Source organism: Octopus sinensis, linkage group LG4, assembly GCF_006345805.1.
Source record: "Octopus sinensis linkage group LG4, ASM634580v1, whole genome shotgun sequence".
NCBI classification, from domain to species: domain Eukaryota; kingdom Metazoa; phylum Mollusca; class Cephalopoda; order Octopoda; family Octopodidae; genus Octopus; species Octopus sinensis.
The window spans coordinates 127449754-127472999 of record NC_043000.1 but is presented as its reverse complement, the minus strand read 5'-3'; the positions used below and the strand labels follow the sequence as shown (position 1 = coordinate 127472999).

Genomic DNA, 23246 nt, shown 5'->3' with positions numbered 1-23246 from the left:
AACTTCACTCACAAGGCTTTGGTCATCCCTAGGCTAGAGTAGAAGATACTTATCCAACATACTGCACAATAGGACTGAACCCAAAACCATAAGGTTATGAAGTAAGCTTGTTAACCACACAGCCACCCCTACAACCATAATTTAAATTGAATTTTCATCTGTTCTTCAGGAATTCATGGCATTCAAAGTCCAGTATGATGTTGAATACAAAGTGTACCGAAGTCTGAAACAGAAAATCTTATCAAAGAAATCTCTGAAGCTTACACTGGAAGATTACAAAATGCTGCAAGAACGATGGCTCTCTGTGCAGAAGAAAATCCATCTCTGGTTATTGAAACTAGACAGGAGTCTACCTGGAGAAGTCGGTGCTTTTTCAGAATGGCTATATAAAGCTGAAGAATATTTGGAGAGAAATTTAGATGTTGTTGAAGATCCAAACAAAATGATTTTGAAAATACACGGATTAATTGTTGAACACCAGGTAAGAAATATTTTTACTACTACTACTATGACGCTGCCGATGCTGCCCCCCCCCCATTTTAGTAATCACACCATCTTCACCATAATTTAGATGATCATCATCCTAACTCCTGTCATCTTGATTGTTGTTGTCATTGCCGCCATCATCATCATCATCATCGCTATCACCATATTCCTCATACTAAACCCATCAGTATCATGATCATCATCATATTTTAGATTATGGTCATCCTAATTACCATCATAATTACCATTATCATCATCTTCTTCTGCATCCTCCTCTTCCTCATCATCAACTTTTACCTGAGCATTTAGTTTCAGTGCTTGTATGAGAAGGTCTTGACCTAGTCTTTTTAAGTTCCTTGAATGTATATAAACGTTTTAGGAATATATTATCAAAAAGAAAAAAAAAGAAGCACAACCAGCACTTGCTGATGAACATGACTCGGAAGCACATACCATGCTTTTATTGATTGTTTTATGTGGCCATAATAGCAAAAACCCCAAAACATTGTAGATCATACCTAAATACTACTTTGGCTTTTATTGTACAATATGATTGTGCTATTCCAGTATAGCACTACTGGAAGAATAAGAACAATAATATCCAATGGATTATTCCATTTACTTAATTTGTAATTTTCTTTTCGTTTATATTTTTTGTCCAAATCCTGATTGATGAATGTCTTCCATATTTTGATTACACTATTTTAAATTTCTCCATCTTTTTACAGGAAATATTTAAAGATTTACCAACCTATGTGACATTCTTTGCTAAAATCAAGTCACAAGGTGTCTACAAAGGAGAGAAACTGCCTTCTGCTCAGATTGAACATATGCATGGAAGATTACAACAGGTCACTAATCTGGTTCCTGATAAGATGTCCATGTTAACATTCCAAAAATCTAGGTTTGGTATCTTGGTCTTCCTAGATCAGACTGAAGCAAAATATAAGGAATGGTCCAAGAAGTTTTCCTCCAGACAAAATGTACATCAACTACAAGAAGGTTATCAGGTACAAATGAATATAGTTCTATATTTAAGAATGAGGAATTATGTGCATTATTTACATTAAACGGATATTTGTCCTCATCTTGTTTGTTGTTAACACATTTTAGCTGATACACCCTCCAGCCTTCTTCAGGTGTCTTGGAGAAATTTCGAACCTGGGTTCTCATTCCTAAGGTATATTTTTTCGATGTTATATTATTATTATTATTATTATTATTATTATTATTATATTATTATTATTATAGCCAGTACCGCACCGACTGGCCTCCGTGCTGTGGGCACGTAACAAACACCATCCGATCGTGGCCGTTCGCCAGCCTCATCTGGCACCTGTGTCGGTGGCACATAAAAACACCATCCGAGCGTGGCCGTCTGCCAGCCTCGTCTGGCACCTGTGTCGGTGGCACATAAAAAACACCATCCGAGCGTGGCTGTTTGCCAGCCTCGTCTGGCACCTGTGTCGGTGGCACATAAAATCACCCACTACACTCTCGGAGTGGTTGGCATTAGGAAGGGCATCCAGCTGTAGAAACACTGCCAGATCTGACTGGACTGGTGCAGCTTTCGGGCTCCCCAGACCCCAGTTGAACCGTCCAACCCATGCTAGCATGGAAAGCGGACGTTAAATGATGATGATGATGATGATGATGATGATTATTATTATTGTTCAGGTCACTGCTTGGAATCGAACTTGGAATCTTGGGATTAGTAGCCTGCGCTCTTACCAATGGGCTTATGGTGTAGTGGTTAAGAGCGCGGACTATTAACCCCAAGATTCCGAGTTTGATTCCAAGCAGTGACCTGAACAATAATAATAATAATAGTAATAATGACATTGAAAAAAATATACCCTAGGAATGAGAACTCAGGTTCGAAATTTTCCCAAGACACCTGAAGAAGGCTGGAGGGTATATCAGCCAAAACGTTGTGTTAACAAGAAACAAGATGAGGACAAATATCCATTGAATGTAAATAATGTAAATAATGTACAAATGAATATCTTTATATTTACTTGATAATTTCTACCCTTTTAAGTTTAGAATATTTTGTGACTATGTTATTGATAGTCACTTTAATTCTAAATGTTCCTGAGACCAGCGTTTCTCAACCAGGGTTCCCTGGAATCCTAGGGTTCTGCAAAAAGTTCCTAGGGGTTCCACAAGAAAGAGTGAAATAAGCTAAGATTTTTTTGTGTGTGAATGAAAACTCCATGATGAGGTATCATAAACAAGTAGTATGACTTTTATCTAGCATTACTAATAAATTTGACAAAGAAGCATTTTCTTAAACCAGTTATTATATATATAATTATATATACATATATATATATATATATATATATATATATATATATATAATTTTAATCCAAACAGGAAACAAAAAAACAACAACAATGGAACAATTACAGTATTATTATTAATAGGCGCTCAGGAAATGGAAGCAGGGAGGTATATATATATATATATATATATATATATATAGGCGTAAAAGTGGCTCTGTGGTATGTAGCTTGCTTATGAACCACATGATTCCGGGTTCAGTCCCACTGCGTAGCACCTTGGGCAAGTGTCTTCTACTATAGCCTTGGGTCGATCAAAGCCTTGTGAGTGGATTTGGTAGACGGAAACTGAAAGAAGCCCATCGTATATATGTATATGTATGTGTGTATATGTTTGTGTATCGCTTGACAACCGATGCTGGTGTGTTTACGTCCCCGTAACTTAGCGGTTTAGCAAAAGACTCTGATAGAATAAGTACTATGCTTACAAAAAATAAGTCCTGGGGTCGATTTGCTCGACTTATGGTATGGCCATAGTCACATGACTGAAACAAGTAAAAGAGTAACAGTTCATATCCCGTTACTGCTTCCATATGCTGCCTTAGGCATTATGCTAAGCTTTTACTAGTTCATTTCAAGTAGTAGTAGTAGCAGTAGCAAATAAATAAGTAAATAAATAAAACAAATTAAGAGAAGTAAAAATATATTACAATATAAAAAGCCCCATGATGAGTCACAGGTGACTGTTTGAAGTTTCTTCACATGAATGATTTATGATTTTAGGTATTGTAAAATTGTCAACTGTTTCACTTGATTTTATCACCAAGCCAAAATCCTTAAATAGGTTTCAGACAACAAAGGAACAATTTCCTAATGTATTCTGCTATGAAACACTTTATGAAGATGAAGTCTTCAATGGTATCTCCAAGACTGATTACTTATATCATCCATTTTGGGAACAATATTGTCATTTTGTGATAAGCTTCAAATGGGTTATTTCACTGGTTCATAGTATGATTGGTAATAAATATTATTGGAAGTGAACTGGCAGAATTGTTAGCAAGTTGGACAAAAAATGGTTTAGTGGCATTACATCTGTTTTTACATTCTGTGTTCAAATTCCACCAAGGTTGACTTTGCCTTTCATCGTTCCTGGGTCGATGAAAGAAAGAACTGGTTGAGCACAGGGTTTGATGTAATCAGCTTATCTCCTCTCCTAAAATTGCTGACCTTGTGGCAAAATTTGAAACCATATTAAGTACATATAGGTGCAGGAGTGGCTGTGTGGGAAGTAGCTTGCTTACCAACCACATGGTTCCAGGTTCAGTACCACTGTGTGGCACCTTGGGCAAGTGTTTTCTACTATAGCCTCGGGCTGACCAAAGCCTTGTGAGCGGATTTGATAGACAAAAACTGAAAGGAGCCCGTCATATATATATGTGTGTGTGTGTGTATATATATATATATATTATATATATATATATATGTGTGTGTGTGTGTGTGTGTATGTTTGTGTGGCTGTGTTTGTCCCCCAACATCGCTTGACAATCAATGCTGGTGTGTTTACGTCCCCGTAACTTAGCAGTTCAGCAAAAAGAGACCGATAGAATAAGTACAAGGCTTACAAAAAATAAGTCCTGGGGTCGATTTGCCCGACTAAATGCGGTGCTCCAGCATGGTCACAGTCAAATGACTGAAACAAGTAAAAGAGTACAATATTAGCTATATATAAGGTGGCAAGCTGGCAGAGTTGTTAGCATGCTGGGGAAAATGCTTTGCAGTATTTCATCCATCTTTATTTTCTGAGTACAAATTCCCCCATAGACTACTTCACCTTTCATTGAGCACTGGGGATCAATCTAATCAACTTACTCCCTCCCCCAAAATTGCTGGCCTTGTGCTAAAATTTGAAACTAATATTACTAAAAGTGAGTCTAAAAATATCTCTCTGTATTATTGGTTTCAAATTTTGGCACAAGGCCAGTAATTTAGGGAGAAGGGGGCTAGTTGATTACTTTGACCCCAGTGCTCAACTGGTGCTTATTTTATCAACCCTGAAGAGACGAAAGGCAAAGTCGACCTTGGTGCAGTTTGAACTCAGAAATGCTGCTAAGCATTTTGCCCAGCATGCTAATGATTCTGCTAGTTCGACATTATTAACATTGTATTATGAGCTGGCAGAAATGTTAGCACGCTGAGCAAAATGCTTAGCAGTATTTCATCTGTCTTTACGTTCTGAGTTCAAATCCCGCCAAGATCGACTTTGCCTTTCATTCTTTCGGGGTCGATAAATTAACTACCAATTGCATACGGGGGTCGATCTAATTGACTGCCCCTCACCTCCCCCAAAATTTTGGGCCTTGTGCTTTTAATAGAAAGGATTATTATTACTATTTTCTTAAGGCGGCGCACTTGCAGAAACATTAGCATGCTGGGTAAAATGCTTAGTGGTATTTCATTTGTCTTTACATTCCGAGTTCAAATTCTGCCAAGGTCTACTTTGCTTTTCATCCTTTTGGGGTTGATTAAATAAGTACCAGTTATGCACTGGGGTTGATGTAATCATCTTAATCACTTTGTCTGTCCTTGTTTGTCCCCTCTATGTTTAGCCCCCTGTGGGCAATAAAGAAATAAAAGATTATAGCTGCTTTCTTTTAAATATGGTGAGCTGACAGAATTATTAGAATATTGGAGAAAATGCTTTGTTGTGGTTTTTCCAATGCTTTTTATATTCTGAGTTCAAATACCACTGAAGTCAGTTTTGCTTTTTATCTCTTCTGGGGTTGGTAAATAAAATAAAATACCAATCAAAGACCAGGTTCAGTGCTGTTGACTAATCCTTTCCCACCAGACTTGCTGGATTTGATTCTTTATTAGAAACAGTTACAATTTTTTAAAGATGTTAAACCACATATTCTATGTATCCTGCATTCAGATTACTTATATTTTGGATTTCCAGAGTTTTGTTGTACAAGGAGGAATTGACAAAATTTACCAAAGCACTTCTGCAACTTTGAAATCAACTGCTGATGTCTATTTAAAGACAGAAGTTGGTAAGTTTATTTGACCATTTAGAAATTACATTGTGTGTGTGTATCATTTAATGTGCATAGTTATATAAGAGCTATTAATAGTTTCATGTGGAGGCACATGGCCTAGTGGTTAGAGCAGCAGACTTGCGGTCGAGGGATCACGGGTTCGAATTTCAGACCATGCGATGTGTGTGTTTATGAGCGAAACATCTAAGCTCCATGCGACTCTGGCAGAAGGTAATGGCAAACTTCTGCTGACTCTTTCGCCACAACTTTCCATGCTAGCATGGATTAGACGATTTGACTGAGGACTGGCGAACCAGATGGCTGCACCAGGCTCCAATCTGATCTGGCAGATTTCTACAGCTGGATGCCCTTCCTAACGCCAACCACTCCAAGAGTGTAGTGGGTGCTTTTACTTGCCACTGGCACAAGGGCCAGTCAGGCGGTACTGACAACAGCCATGCTCAAAGAGTGTTTTTTATGTGCCACCTGCACAGGAGGCAGTCCAGCGGTACTGGCAATGACCTCGCTCAAATGTTTTTCCATGTGTCACTGGCACAAGTGCTAGTAAGGCGACGCTGGTAACGATCACGCTCCAAAAACATGTACCACACACACTGATGCATATACACACATATACACTGATACATGCACACACACACACACTAATGTACTCACTGATGCACACGCATACTGATGCTTACACACATACATGCATATATACACACTGAATTCCCATCTACCAAATCCACTCACAAGTCTTTGGACAGCTATAGGCTATCATAGAAGACACTTGCCCAAGGTGCTGCACAGTGGGACTGAACCTGAGGTCACATGGTTGGGAAGCAAGTCTTCTTAACTACACAGTTGTGCCTACACCTTTATACATATGAAGATTTAATTTTATTCAATCTGCAATACTATATAAATACATATGTGCATATATGTGGGATAGAAACTGAAACTATGATGTTGGAAAGTAAGCATCTAAACCCAGGGCCAGCCCTAGGTTTGCTGGTGCCCCAGGCAAGCTGAACTTTCATGTGTCCAAGTTGATGGTTATGGAAATTTCCTTGTTTTTGTCATGCCCTCTTTGGCACTCCCAAGTACATGACACCCCAGATAACTGCCTGAATTGCCAGTACCTTGAGCCGGCCCTGTCTTAATCCACAGGTATTCTTCTGTTGAAAAAAGCCCTTTTGTCTTAAGCAAAGGGTTAACCCCTGAAACATCCAATTCCTCTTCTCCCCATAGGGTAAGAACTTATCCAGAACTTACCAACTTCAAAGAGTTTAATCATTTATATATTTTTCATTTTACAGGTAATGAAAATTCTGATGACATCCATGAATTTATCCAGTGCTGTGATGAGAGATGGAATAAACTATATAATGATGTTGAAATATCTGGTAAAGTTCTTGATGAATCTGCAGAATATTGGAAACAACATGACATTCTGAACCAAAAATTGAATGCCTGGTTAGCTGATGCACAAAAAGCTCTCCAGAAACCATCACCTGAGAAGCAGGTAATGCATAAAACATTGATGAATAGTTGATGCACTGTTCTTGTTCTTGTATGCTCTTTGATGTAATCCATCATGTAATTAAAGAATTGAGTAATTAAAGAATTTTGGTAAATTCTTTTATTTTTTGAAAAACTTTTTTACTTGTTTCAGTCATTAAGCAGTGGCCATGCTGGGGCACTGTCTTGAAAAATTTTAGTTGAATGGATTGTTCCCAGGAGGTTTTATTTTTAATGCCTGGTACTTATTCTATTGACAGCTAAGTTACAGGGACATAAACACACAAACACTGGTTGTCAGGTGGTGGTGGGGGACAAACAAAGACACAAAGAAACACACACACACATATGATAGGTTTCTTTCAGCTTCTACCTACCAAATCCACTCACAAGACTTTGGTTGGCGCAAGGATATAGTAGAAAACACTTACCCAAGGTGCTACACAGTGGGATTGAACCCAGAACCATGTGGTTAGGAAGCAAACTCTTACTACACTTTGGTAAACAAGTTACCTCAAAGTTTGGGGATAGAAGTTTAATGTTTAGTAAATATCATAATTGAATATTCTGATGCAGACATGACTGTGTGGTTAAGAAGTTTGGTTCTCAACCATATGGTTTTGGGTTCAATCCCACTGCATGGTACCTTGGGCAAGTGTTTTCTACTATAGGCCCTTGTAGACCAGAGCCTTGTGAATCAATTCAGTGGATAGAAACTGTGGGAAAGCCTTCTGTGTATGTGTGTGTCTTTGTGTTTTCTTCCACCACCACTTGAAAACCAGTGTTGGTTTGTTTACATTCTCATAATTTAACAGTTTAGGCAAAAGAGTCCAATAGAACAAATAAAAACTGGGGTTGATATGTTTGACTAAATACAATGAGTGAAAGAAGAATACAAATTATATATATATAAAATATATATATATAATACTAAATGCACCCTTTTAAAGCCTAGCCAAGCTCATAGGCCCGGTTTCCCGGTTTCTGTGGCGTATGTGTTCCCCAGCTGGACGGGATGCCAGTCCATCACAGCATTACTCATTTTTGCCAGCTGAGTGGCCTGGAGCAACATGAAATGAAGTGTTTTGCTCAAGAATACAACGTGTCGCCCGGTCCAGGAATCGAAACCACAATCTTACAATCATGATGCTGACACCCTAACCACTAAGCCACATGCCTCCACATATATATATGTATATATGTGTGTGTGTGTATATATATATATATATATAGATATAGATATATACACACTCACACATATATACACACACACACATACACACTCTTAAATAAACCATAGAAAGTGGTGGAAGGTCATACAGCAAGCAGATATTTGTGTTGTAGAGCTGAAAGTCCCAGAATATTAATAAAAACAGAAAGAGAAATGGAAGTGTTAGGATAGAATATAAAATAAACTAATAACATTTTGGTGAGGGTCCTCCATTAGAGAAAAAAAAAGTCATATTATCATATTTACTTTTATTTTTATTTCAGAATTTTTTCCAAGATTTACCTGACTGGCAAGAACACCATAAAACCTACAATGAAGCATGCTTTTACCTTGCTGATGTTGTGGAGCCTTTAGTGATAGCCAAGATGAACCATGAAATGGAAAGAATCAACCAAGCTTTTAGAGATATAGTTATTTCTTACCATCAATACTTGGAAGAGCTGAGAGGTGAAGAGGCACAATCTTATAAAGATGGAGTAACAGAAGTGGCTGTGTGGCTAACACGAACCAATGAATTCTTGAATAAGACTGTACCTTGCACCCAAAAGAGTTTGGAAAATTATGAAACAGAATTAGATGTAAGTTTATATCATTCTAAGCTTGTCTTTTATTGCTTGAAAAAAAATGTGGAGCCTCTAAAGGGCCCCCAATAAAATGAATGTTTTATTTCTTCTTGTAAGTGCTGGTGGCAAGTAAAAAGCACCACCCGTACGTGGCTGATGCTAGCACCACCTTGACTGGCTTCCGTGCCGGTGGCACGTAAAAGGCATCAACCGATCACGGCCGTTGCCAGCCTCCCCTGGCACCTGTGCTGGTGGCACATAAAAAAGCACACACTATACTCACGGAGTGGTTGGCGTTAGGAAGGGCATCCAGCTGTAGAAACACTGCCAGATCAGACTTGAGCCTGGTGCAGCCTCCTAGCTTCCCAGACCCCAGTTGAACAGTCAAATTCATGCTAGCATGGAAAACAGACATTAAACGATGATGATGATGATGATGAGTAGTCTTAGGGATGGATGAGTGGCAGAAAAATCTCCTTCTCAGTCACATTGTTTCAGGTTCAAGCTCACTGCATTGCACTCTGGGAAAATATCTTCTTTTATTGCACTGAGGTGACCAATGCATCACGAGTGAATTTTGCAAATAAGAACTGTAGGAAAGCTTGTCATGCACGCGCATGTGTGTGTGTATGTGTGTGTGTGAGTGAGTGAGAGAAAATGCTTATAGCTCTTGTTTATTTTTATTTCTTACACATGGCTGTTTTTAATAAATCATTTTTATGATGTGTGTTTACCATTTTTGCAGCTCAGAATTTTAGTTTGCTACCCAGTTATCTAGTAAAAGACATCTTTTAGATTATGGATGATGTATCACTTCACTGGTTATTTTTAAAGACCTCTGTCAGTCAGGGTCAATTATATATCTCGATCATGTATCAGTCATGAGCACAGTCCCTTCTTCTAAATTGAGCCAATAAAATAATATGTATTTGTATGAGTGTGTGTGTGTGTGTGTGTGACTTTGTTATGTTTACCAGCATAAACCAGTGTGTCTAGTTATATTTCTTTTTATTAAAAAGCAATATTGTTGAGAGGTATTACCATATTTTAACATGTATAAAGAGCCCTCGTGTATAAGGAACACCCTAATTTTTTAGGTTTAAAATTTGGAAAAAAAGTTTTTGTAAGGGATTATTTATACTATCCATGTATAAGAAACTCCCATATTTTTTTAACCCAATTTTTAATGACAAAGGGTTCCTTATAACACATTAAAATGTGGTAAATAAGTACCAGACTGAAGAACATATTGCGGTTGATACAATCAAGTGGTAAAAGAGTTGCTTTTGGAAGCAGTACCCCAGCATGGCCACAGTCTAGGGACTGAGTCCAATGAAAGAATAAAAGAATGTAATTAATTAAAATTAACAAGGAATGAAGATATAAGCATGGCAGCAGAATTCAAGCTCAATTTCTGTCTTGTATTCATAGTTCATAATTTTGGGGAAAAATTTTTTTTAATATTTGTAGGGGCCCATAGCATTTTACTTAATCCACTTGAGAGCATTCTTGTCCTGTTTCAAGTGATCTAAATTCAACCTTCCATCAAAATTTCATGTTAACTTATATTCTAAACCATCAGTTTAATAATGACAATTATTTCATTACATTCTTCATTTTTTTCAATGAGGGGTAATGTATTTTAACAGAAATATTATAATGAATGGATTAACCCTTTCGTTACTGTATTTATTTTGAGATGCTCAGTGTTTCTTTCGATTAATTTTAAATATAACAAAGAATTCAGTAAAGTAACTTAATTATCATTCAGCTAGTGTTAGGAACATGAATTTTGACTAAGGTTTGGTGGAAGATTTTAATTAAAAACTTATGAAAACAAGACATTTGTACTCAGAGCCAGAGCCGGTTTCAGCCGGGTTGGTATCAAAAGGGTTAAGGAAACACTTTGAGTATGTCTTCAAAAATATGTTAATTATATTCTTCTTAACCCTTTTGATACTAACCTTGCTGAGACTACCACTAATTCACTAGTACATCCTTCCTGTTTTAAAGTAATCTAAATTAAAATCTTTAATCAAAATTTCATGTTAATTTATGTTCCAAACACCAGCTTGATAATGACAGCTGTTGCACATAATTCTTCAATATTTCCAAAATTAATTGAAACAAAGGCAATAGTATATTTCAACAGAAAAGGGTTAATAATGATAGTTATTTCACTAAAATCTTAATTATTTCCAAAATTAATTGAAACAAAAGCAGTATTTTAATAGAAATATAGTGCAAACATTCTCTTTTACTCTTTTACTTGTTTCAGTCGTTTGACTGTGGTCATGCTGGAGCACCGCCTTTAGTTGAGCAAATCAACCTCAGGACTTATTCTTTGTAAGCCTAGTACTTATTCTATCGGTCTCTTTTGCTGAACTGCTAAGTTACGGGGATGTAAACACGCCAGCATCAGTTGTCAAGTGATGTTGTGGAGACAAACACAGACACACAAACATATACACACACACACATGTATATATATACATATATATGATGGGCTTCTTTCAGTTTCCATCTACCAAATCCACTCACAATGCTTTGGGCAGCCCGGGGCTATAGTAGAAGACACTTGCCCAAAGTGCCACGCAAGTGGGACTGAACCTGGAACCATGTGGTTTGTAAGCAAACTACTTACCACACAGCCCCTCCCATGCTTATAACACTTCCTGATGATCTTGCTCTTTTTTTTTTTAAATTGTGTTATTTTTGTTGCAACAGGTGTCCAGCAAAGAAGTCACTAACATGGAACATAAGCTGAAATCTACCAACAGGACTGGTCATTCACTTGCTAAAACAAGTCCCAGAGAATCAGTCGACCAAATTTTGGAAACATTGAAAAAATACACTGAAACTTTTAAGTCCAACAAAAAATCAATAGCTGAGAAAATAAAATATGTGAAAATACTTTTACCAAATATAGAATCATTTGAACATGGAATGACTGCAATAAATGCTTGGTTAGACATTGGAGAATCTCTGATTCAAGAGCACGAATTAAATGAAAACTTTGATAAAGTGGAAAATTGGCTCGAGGCTCATAAGGTAATTGTAATTTTTTTCACTCTTGTAGCTTTGATATGAAGAGATTTCCGATAAATTTGAATGATGACTTACAAGTGATTAGTACAAAAAGGAACCGAAGAAAACAAGATGGTGTCATACAGTTTATCTTGTCATCTTCAATTCAATAGAATTCAGCCAATAAAAGACTTAATGTAAGAATATAATACAAAGAAAGGAAGCAGTATAGTTAGTCATGTTAATCTCTGTAATTTCTGCTTAGCATTGATATTTATTTTTTTTTTATGAGGGACAAACTAATATTCAATAGTCTACTTCTGTAAATATTTAACATGAATGATATCTCTTGATATTAAATATGAATCATATTTATGGATATTAAACACGAATAATGATATTGATTTCTTTGTGGGTTTTTTCATATGTATTGATATTACTTGTTGATGACATTAACTCATATCATTGATACATCACGCATTATATCTTTCCAACCATTTTCTTTTTTCAACTGGGGTAACTTTGTATTTCCCTTACAGGAAGGCACCTGTTTCTATCCTATCATATTTTATCAATCAGAATTAGATTTGGTACCTTTAGGACACTATCCTAAATACCTGTCATAAACACAACTTTTACATTAAAATATACAATTTCAATTTTTAGAAAGAATACTAAACTGATGTGTACTGAAGAACATAGAAAATTAAACAGGAATGCAATTTTTGGAATTCATTTTCACAGTTAGATATTGGTCTGATATCTAACTGATTTAGCAAACAAGTTTCCAACAGGGATAGCCATGTATCTCCTCTGCTGCAAGAACTTGTTCCTGTCTTTCTTATTTCTTTATTGCCCACAAGGGGCTAAACATAGAGGGGACAAACAAGGACAGACAAACGGATTAAGTCGATTACATCAACTCCAGTGCATAACTGGTACTTAATTTATCGACCCCGAAAGGATGAAAGGCAAAGTCGACCTCGGCGGAATTTGAACTCAGAACGTAATGGCAGACGAAATACCACTAAGCATTTCACCTGGCGTGCTAACATTTCTGCCAGCTCACCACCTTATTCCTGTCTTTCTATTATACTTTAACCATTCATTACCAGACACTTAGCTACCCCCATCAGTACTACACACCCTCAGTTGAAGTGTCTTTGTCTTGTGAGCTACTTGGTGATCTCAATTGTGCTGGTGTCATGTAAAAAGCACCCAGTCTACTCTAAAGTTGTTGGTATTAGGATGAGCAATAGGACTTAGTGCTGTCCTTTCCAGTTTCTGTAGAACTGTCCAACCTATACCAGCATGGAAAATGGATGCTAAATGATGATAATAATGATAATGGTGATGATGATGATGATATATCTTCCTGATCATTTTGTCATTTCTGTGTTTTTGTCATTATTATTACAGACACCAGTGTCACTATTCACCACATCAGGACGCCATAATAGATCATCGTTAGCTCCTACATGCATTTTTTTCTCTCCTTGTTTTTTTCTGTGTATTTTTCTGTTGCAGATCGTAGGCTCGAAATGTAAAAGACTTTTTCTGTTCCTATACTAATACATTTGTTTGTTTGTACTCCACCTGCCTTCGTCTCTTGTTTATTTTTGTAAACTTTCCCTTTGGTTATAGAATGTTTAAAATCCCTTTTTGCTTCAGAACAATTAGCATAATCACAAATTACACCTAAGAAAAAGAAAAAAAAGAAAAACAAAACTGACCAGCAAAAGCCTTCTACATAGTTGCCTGACCTGACCTGCTAGAAATAGCAACCAAGTTTCCAAACCACAACTACAGCAATAAAAGAACTGGAGTACACTTTAATCGGAAAAGATAAAAAAATGAAGATGAATTGGTTATTTCCGAAATTTTTTGATCATATGTTTTGTTGGCCTGAGGTGACCTGGTACTAAACAACAAAACATCTTTTAAAAAGGAAACAACAAAAAGTGTACCTACATGGTATCTTGGCCTGCAAGAAATAAATGCCAAATTTCCTTCAAATTCCTTCAAATTACACCCTACTATCTTAAGTTCATGCTGTGCTGTATAATATTTGTAATATTGGATATAAAGAAGCAAGCTGGCAGAAACGTTAGCATGCTGGGCAAAATGCTTTGTGGCATTTCATCTGTTCTTATGTTCTGAGTTCAAATTCCACCAAGGTCAACTTTGCCTTTCATCCTTTTAGGGTGTATAAAATAAGTACCACTTGTGTACTTGAGTCAATGTAATTGACTATTTCCCTCCCCTGAAATTGCTGGCCTTGTGCCAAAATTTGAAATCAGCATTATATATAATGCTAAAGATATAGTAGATATTCATGGTTGAAGTTTTAGATCATAAATCTGCTAAATTTGGGATGACCTGGGGCTAAATAACATAATATCAAACTTTAAAACAGAAAATTATATGAATATAGCTTTAGATTGGTATTAAGAATGACATCCAGCCATAGAAATCATTTTTCTAACAAGATGTGGGCCTATGATCCATTGAATCCTCTTGAGCTATATGGAAACTAAATGTAAACTTTCATCATCATCATCGTTTAACGTCCGCTTTCCATGCTAGCATGGGTTTGAGGATTTGACAGGTTTGGCAAACCAGATGGCTGCACCAGACTCCAATCTGATCTGGCAGATCAGAAGGGCATCCATCTACAGCTGGATGCCCTTCCTAATGCCAGCCACTCCGAGAGTGTAGTGGGTGCTTTTACGTGCCACCGGCACAAGGGCCAGTCAGACAGTACTGGCAATGGCCACGCTTAAATGGTGCTTTTTATGTGCCACCTACACAGGAGCCAGTCCAGCGGCACTGGCAACGACTTCGCTCGAATGTTTTTTCCCGTGCCAACGGCACAAGTGCTAGAAAGGCAATGCAGGTAACAATCATGCTCGAATGGTGTTTTTAACGTACCATCAGCACGGAGGCCAGCTTGTTGCTCTGGCAACGATCTCACTCATATGGTACTCTTAGCGCTCCACTAGCACAGATGCCAGTCATCGAATTTGATTTCGATTTCACTTGCCTCAACAGGTCTTCGCAAGCAGAGTTTAGTGTCCAATGAAGGAAAGGCACACATAAATGGACTGGTTACACCCCTGGAATAGGCCACAAGGTTATGGTCTCAGTTGCGCTTGCTGAATGTATTTCTCTTTCCTCTCTTATATTTCCTCTAAGACCTTGAAGTTTTATGAATTTTGTATATTATTCTCAACACAAGCAGTTTTGACCACTTGAACCCTGATAATCATTGTATCCATTTTAAAACTCCTGTGTTGTTAGATCCACTTCTGTTTCAGTTTGTACTCTCCATGATCATATCCTCAGATAAACCATAAATAGATTTGATAAAATCTTTTCACAGGAGCATTTCTCACAAACTGAAAACCAAAAATCTGTGTTGGAAAGCAAAGGAAAATTGTTACATAAAATGGCTTCTCATAAGAGTAAATTAAAAGTTGTGGATTTTGAACCTCCTCAAATACTGTTACAGACAACCACTGTGAGATTTCAGGTAGGATTGTTTTTATTGTTGTAGTTAGGGAGATTTTAAAAATAACTATTTTTCTTTATAGTTAAACTAAGTCACTTATAGAAACCTGTTTGATGTATCACATTTCTTCATATTGCTGAAGGTAATAGAAACTGTTTGGGTTTGTACATTCAACACACACACACACACACACACACACACACACACACAATTATGTAGGTAGGGTTATAATCCAGTCCGTGTCCTCTTGAAGCACAGATGGTATTGTTGATGTATTAATGTGAGGTACATATTAGAGTTGAACATTCTGGAAACATTTGCTTGTTGAGTTATTATATAGCAAAACAGGAACTCAGAAAATGTTTTTCGTATAATTTATTCACCGTTACACATGTTTCATTTGCTAATAGGTATCACAAAATTGTACATGTTGGGTAAACATGTAAGAAATTTTAGAAATTTTTCAGAAAATGAAATAATAATGGTGAATAAATAATGCCAAAAGAATTTTTCACATTCCTGTTTTATTCTCTCTTTCACTCTCTCTCTTTCACCCTCTCTCTTTCTCTCACTCCTACACCTACACACAAATGCTCATCTATTATTAATGCATGAATTGACGACTATGTTTTAACAACTTCTTTAATATCATTCAGTGTCACATATTTAGTTTTTGTGTATGTGTTTGAGGTAGATTTAGAGAGGTGGGATCTTGAAGTAAATGTCAAACTTTTCCTTGAAAAAAGAGAAATATTATTCGGTGATTCTTTTTTACCCCCACCCCACACACACAAAACTCATGTATTATATTGATAAGACATCCCTTGATAGAAAAAAAAGTGAAGTGACTCACCAATGGAATTCAAATCATGTAGATATTGTATGTAAGATGACTGTCAGAACCATTACACCTAAGCAAACTGACAACTGTCAACCATCAAAATCAGAAGCTTTCACTGGCCAAGCTTGAAATTAAATATTTTTATTTAGTTTGCCTTGAAGCATTGTGAAATTTGAAAATAAATATCTAAGCTATTGAAATATAAGAACTATTACTTACAAATTCATTGTAGCAGTTTCTTAAATATTTATTTAAAAATTTTAAAAAAGTGTTTACTTTCTAGCTTGTCCATTTAATGCTTGTAATTTTGATGGTCAAGACGTATTCAATCATTTTGGTATAATGGTTAATCATGACCATCCATAATGCAACAGATATCTGGTTCAATTCCTGTAGGCAATTCTGTTTACTTTTTTCTGACATCAACAGGTATCTTACTTGATATATAAGGAGCTATTTTTTAGTTTCATTTGCATTGTAATGTCTTCTCAGATACTTATTAAATACTTATTTTCCAATATCTCAGTGCTTCAGGTGAGCCATATATTATGTGTGTGTGTGTGTGTGTGTGTGTGTGCATGTATGTGTACATGTATCTATGTATCTGTGTGTGTATACATGTGGGTGTATGTGGGTGTCTCTGTGTGTGTGTGTGTGGAGAGAAACATCATCTGTGTTTCCTCTTATTTAAAATAGTGATATTGGAAAATTTCCCGAGGGTATTCTTCTCTATGAAGAATATAGATAAGTGCTTGCTGCCATGCTTAATACAGAATACCAAATATATTTTTGAATTCATGGAAGTTATAACTGTAATGACAAGAAAAATTTGTTCATTTTAATGAAAATAACTGTCAAAATGGCTGGTAATTTTAACTTGTGAAATTTCAATAAAAAAAAAAAGAAACTGAGACATGCAATATGATAGAGTAGTGAGTCAGATTTTTGGTAGCTTTGTGAACAACTCCAGACATGTTTCTATATTATTGGACATCTTTAGAAAAATATAATCAACTGATAGCTAAATGACCACAGAATAAGTGGAAGATTTTATAGTTTTGATGTGAAAATAATTCACTGAATAGGTAGATTAAAATAATGACTCTGGAATATTTTTCAGTACATATATATATCTTGCTCCTTCTCGAGCCATGTCTGGCTCATAAGGGCTGGTTTCTGGTTTCCTTGGCGTATAGGTTCCCCACCTGGACGGGACACCGGTCCATCGCAGGTGAGCTGCAAGATGCACGAGGAAAGAGTGAGAGAAAGTTGTGGTGAAAGAGTCTGCAGAAATTCACCATTACCTTCTGCCGGAGCCGTGTCGAGCTTAGGAGTTTTGCTCATAAACACACACATCGCCTGGTCTGAGATTCGAAGCCGCGATCCCTCGACCATGAGTCCGCTGCTCTATACACTAGGCCATGTGCCTCCACACACACACATATATATATATCTTCATAACTAGTAACTGGAGATATTAGTTGGGGAAAAGTTAGTTCATTCTTTCATCTGATGGACATAGTTTGTGTGAAATTGGGGTGTATATGGCAATCCCAGATATTGTACATAAATATTTACACATAACCATTTACATGAGTACTGTCATACACGATGCATATGTGGTTATGTATGTATGTTTGTGTGTGTGTGTGTGTGTGCGTGTTTGTATATTTATATGTATTTGTATGTGTCTATATTTTTTGTGTGTGTGTATGTACTTATATAATTACATGAAGTTGTATGCATATGGTTCTGTACTTGTTTATTCTAACCTTAAATTATCTTCACATACCATATCTGTTCAACAATATAGTATTTTTGAAGTTGTTACACTTGAGGCACAATAAATAACTTCAAACAAACTTACATTCCAACTTTAGAGAGCAGCTTCTACAACTTTATTAATAAAAAACAAATTATATTTCTAAGATCACTCAATAAGTTGAATGTATTTTTCGATAAGTTTCACTTTCATCTATCTGTGTCCACTTTTTTGAATATTTCTGTTAAATTTCTTGTTTGTGTTATTACAGACTTTGAATAGCTCAGCAAGTGAGAGTGAAAAGAAACTTGAAGAAGCCTTTCAACTTTGGCAGTTATATTGCCAGCGATATCAACAAATGGATGATTGGATAGAGCAAGCTCGAGAAGTCCTTGCAGACTCTGATGATGACATTCCTGATCTAATTAAAAAGCATAAGGTTTTTAAATCAATCTCCTTTATTTTTTAAAATTTACATACTTCAATTCCCAGTGAATTTGGTGATAGGTTTGGACTTCTGACCTTAATCATCATCACCATTTAATGTTTGTCTTCCATGCTGACATGGGCTAGATTGTTTGACAGGAGCTGGCAAGTCAGAGGACTGCACCAAGCTTCACTGTCTGTTTTGGCATGGTTTTTATGGTTGGATGCTCTTCCTAATGCCAATCACTTTACAAAGTGAACTGGGTGCTTTTTATGTGGTACCAGAACAAGCAAAGTTTTTTTTTTTTTATAGCTGGATGCCCTTCCTAATGCCAGCTACTTTACAGAGTAAACTTGTTGCTTTTTACATGGCACTAGCATTGGCAAAATCTGCTTTGGTATGGTTTTTAATGGCTGGATGCCCTTCCTGATACCAGCCACTTTACAGATTGAACTGGTTACTTTTTACATGGCACCAGCACTGGCAAAATCTGCTTTGGTATGGTTTTTATGGCTGGATGCCCTTCCTAATGCCAGCCACTTCACTGAGTATAGTGGGTGCTTTTTCTGTGGGATCAGAACTGGCAAGGTCTGCTTTGGCATGGTTTTTTTTATAGCTGCATGCCTTTGCTAACACCAAACACTCTACAGAGTGGACTGGGTGCTTTTTATGTGATACCAGTGGTATTGAAGGAGGTGGCTTTGTGCCAGGTGATGAGAGGTTAGAGTACGATAGCATAAATTGAAATCTTACTGCTGTTATTTATTGTGTTATGCTTCTAATACTTATATCCGTCTTTGTTTAGTGTACTGGCAGAACAAGAAATAAAAAAACAAGTTCTGCTCTTACTTCACAATTGAATGATTAATGATAAGAATGGCGTACATATATAAAAACCATTTACATTTGCTCAAACCATTTTATCATTGCAAGCACAGGAAGATAGATAAGGAAAATAAGCCATTGCATGGGCTGTGAGCTTTAGTTTTCTTTTTCATAAAACATCTGTGAGAGCTGTCAATTATCTGTGCTTTTCCACCTGTTGATCTTGTTTAGTAACTAAATATCTTGGAAAGAACTCAATACCATATAGAAGGAACAAGTGATTTATTGGTTTAGAATTCCCTAAAAAGCTCTAAATAGAAATGTTTGCATTGGTTGTTGAAGCAAGAATTTAACAGATAGATGCTTTTTCCCTAACACAGATTGTTTTTTTTTTTTTTGTCTTTTTAATAGTTCTTCTCTAAATACTGAATGGTGTGAGAACCAGTGAGGGCTTGACCCACTACATAGTTGCTCAGCCTGCTTGAAATAGCTGTTAAATTGGCCTTTATATATCATATCTTAGAAAAAATTGGGAAAGGACTCATTTGATAAAGTGGTTCTAGATATATTGTGTCTGGGGAAAAAAAATGGAAAAAGGAATGAAATAGTGAAGATTGGAATGCCTTTTATCAGGAGTTTCATCAATCAAGGCTGACCTGGGGCTTAACAATGACAACTGCAAAATATATCAGCAGAGGAATTCACCCTGAAGGAGTTCATTTGTGGTCATTCTATGTACTAGAAATAGCAGCCAAATGTTTAAAAGAATCCTTTAAAATAACCCTACATTTTTAAAAGAAGGATGTATTAGATAATGTAGTTCAGAGTATACTTTGCCTGAAAAGAAAAAGATGGAATGGTTGTGGCTGGAATGTTTTTCATGATTAAAAGTTTGTGATCAAGGCTGATTGGGGTTAAACAGCAATAACAACAATCTGCTTTCTTCTACAGTCTGACACATTAGTAAGACTGAGAGTAAAGTGTTTGTTTAGTCAAATGTCTTGTAAGATTCCGTAACAAAAGCAATGCATGCTTGACCATACAGCCACTACACTGTTATACTCTATACATGATTACATCATAATTTGTCAAGTTGGTAATATTAACAAAATCATTAAGGTGATGAATTGACAGAATGGTTGACATGCCAGGCAAAATACTTAGTGGCATTTTGTCTGTCTCTATGTTCTGAGTTCAAATCCCACCAAAGTTGATTTTGCCTTTCATCCTTTTGAAGTTTATAAAATAAATATCGGTTGAACACTGGGGTCAGTATAACCGACTTACCCCCCCCCCCAAGATTGCTGGCCTTTTGCCAAAATTTGAAACCAATATTAACAAAATCATTGTTTTATTCTTTTATTTTCTTTTTCTCACGCAGAAGTTTTTTGATGGCAACCCTGGTGATGTTCTTTGGAAGGATTTCCATGAATCTAGTATTCAGTTACTACGACTTATACCCGGTTATGAAGCTCCCCAGATAAATGAGACTGTTAACAAGACTAAAACTAAGCTAAAGGTAAATTTATTGTTTTAATATATAACAAACTGATCAAGGCAGCGAGATGGCAGAATTGTTAGCATACTGGGCATTTCGTCTGTCTTTACATTCTAAGTTCAAATACTGCTGATGTCAACTTTGCCTTTCATCTTTTCAGGATTGATAAAATAAATACCAGTTGAGCACTGGGGGTCGATGTAATCAACTACCCCCACCCTACAAAATTTTAGTTTTATACCTATGTTTGTTCCTTCTCGAGCCACGCCTGGCTCATAGGGCCGGTTTCCCGGTTTCTTTGGTGTATCGGTTCCCCACATGGATGGGACGCCGGTCCATCGCAGGTGAGCTGCAAGATGCAAGAGGAAAGAGTGAGAGAAAGTTGTGGTGAAAGAGTCAGCAGAAGTTCGCCATTACTTTCTGCCAGAGCCATGTGGAGCTTAGGTATTTTTGCTCATAAACGCACGCATCGCCCGGTCTGAGATTCAAACCCGTGATCTCTCAACTGCGAGTCTGCTGCTCTAACCACTAGGCCATGTGCCTCCACTTTATACCTATAGTAGAAAGAAATATATATACAACTGATCACGCATCAAAAAAATCATTTATCTGGCGTATATATTTCTTTCTTTTTCTTCCCTTTACTTACTCTCTATCTCTTCTCTTCCATTCACTCACATAATTAACACCCTTGTGTGAAGCTACATGGCCTAATGGCTTGGGTGTGCATCCCCTATTGCAAAACTGTGTTGTGTTTTTGAGGAAACCACTTCATTTCCTATTGCTCCAGTCCACTCAACTGTAAATGAGAACCACTGCAATGGACTAACTTGCTATTCAGAAGGAATGATGTGATCTTAGTCACTTACATCCCATGGAAACTGAGTGGAAACTTAGGAGAACTTACTACATCCTTGTTCATCAGTTTCTATATTTACTCATCTGAAACTATATCTCACTCTTACCATACAACCTTGCAACTGCTACATATCCTTCCTTCTTTTTCTTCTGTCTAGGGCCCACCCTGTCATCTTGTCACCTTTATCTTTATCTCTTTTTCCCCTGCTTTACACTAACTACTCTCACTAACTCTTGTATAATTGAGTAGCTATCTGTCTCCTCTGCAGCAAGAGACCTGTTCTAGCTTCTTCCTTCATACTTTAACCTTTCATCACCTAGTATGAAGCTGCCTCCCTCTCTACTGTAATCCCACTCAGTTGAAAGTGATCTTAGGCTTGTAATTTACATGGTGACTTCACCAATACTAGTACCATGAAAAAATACCCAGTATACTGGTACTCATCATACTGTTTCACCAATCAAAATTGGTATTTTTTATTGTCTCAGAAATGTGTGTGTGTGTGTCTTTCCTTGTCATGGCATCATATGATGGCTGTAAATAATCAATGTTATACAAGCAGTGTCATTCATTTCCAATATTCTGTGAAAACATGTCTAGCCATGAAGAAATATTACTTTGTCTGGAAACAGATGAGTGTTGGTGACAGGAACAGCATCTAGCTGTAGAAGAATCTGCCTTAATAAACTCTGTGCAAGAATGGAAAAGTGGATGTTAAAACGATGATGGATGAATGAAAGAATGAAATGCAAAATTGACCCTGAGGTTAGAACTCAGAGTGAAGGGACTTAGGAAAACTACCACAGGGCATTCAGTTCAGTGCTCTACGGCTCAGTCAGGACTGACTTGGGTCTAAACAACAGTATCAGGCTTACAGTATCAGGTATCAGGATTTAGTATCAGAGTTCTTGCAAGCTTTGAATACAACCCTATTTTTATGAAACTGAAAATAAAATAGTCATCTCTGTATCATACTTAATGCAAATACATCATGAAAAGCAAATTATCTGAGGTGTTCATTCAGAGATTACAGCTCTTATGGAAATACCATGTTTAAAAACACAAATATACCAGTAGTAAACAAAATTCATACAGCAGTAGTTGTAAGAATGCCAGATGTGCATTTCTGCTTCATTGGGCTTTGTCAGTTGCACACACCCACTGCCAACTGCATGCTAAGACAAAATTTTTCACTACTGATATAGGAAAACAGTGATTAAAAAAATTACTGATGTTGCAGTTAGCTACCTGACTGAATAAAAATGTATTATGTGCAACAGAAGCTATGTATCTAATCATCATCATCATCGACGTTTAATGCCTGATTTCCATGCTGGTATGGGTTGGACAGTTTGACTTAGGACTGGTGAGC

General features: G+C 36.7%; 1 protein-coding gene across 9 annotated transcripts in view; it reads left to right on the top strand.

Annotated features, from left to right (window-relative positions):
- Positions 1-23246, top strand: part of LOC115210341 (nesprin-1) — an 870646-nt gene that overhangs the window by 175891 nt on the left and 671509 nt on the right. For all 9 annotated transcript variants that reach the window (XM_036502466.1, XM_036502469.1, XM_036502465.1 and 6 more), the window contains 9 exons: positions 170-481; positions 1215-1496; positions 5731-5824; positions 7129-7334; positions 8825-9139; positions 11852-12175; positions 15534-15683; positions 18537-18704; positions 20899-21036. In XM_036502466.1, coding sequence (XP_036358359.1) covers positions 170-481; positions 1215-1496; positions 5731-5824; positions 7129-7334; positions 8825-9139; positions 11852-12175; positions 15534-15683; positions 18537-18704; positions 20899-21036 — 1989 coding nt within the window. The remainder of the gene's footprint in view (positions 1-169; positions 482-1214; positions 1497-5730; positions 5825-7128; positions 7335-8824; positions 9140-11851; positions 12176-15533; positions 15684-18536; positions 18705-20898; positions 21037-23246) is intronic.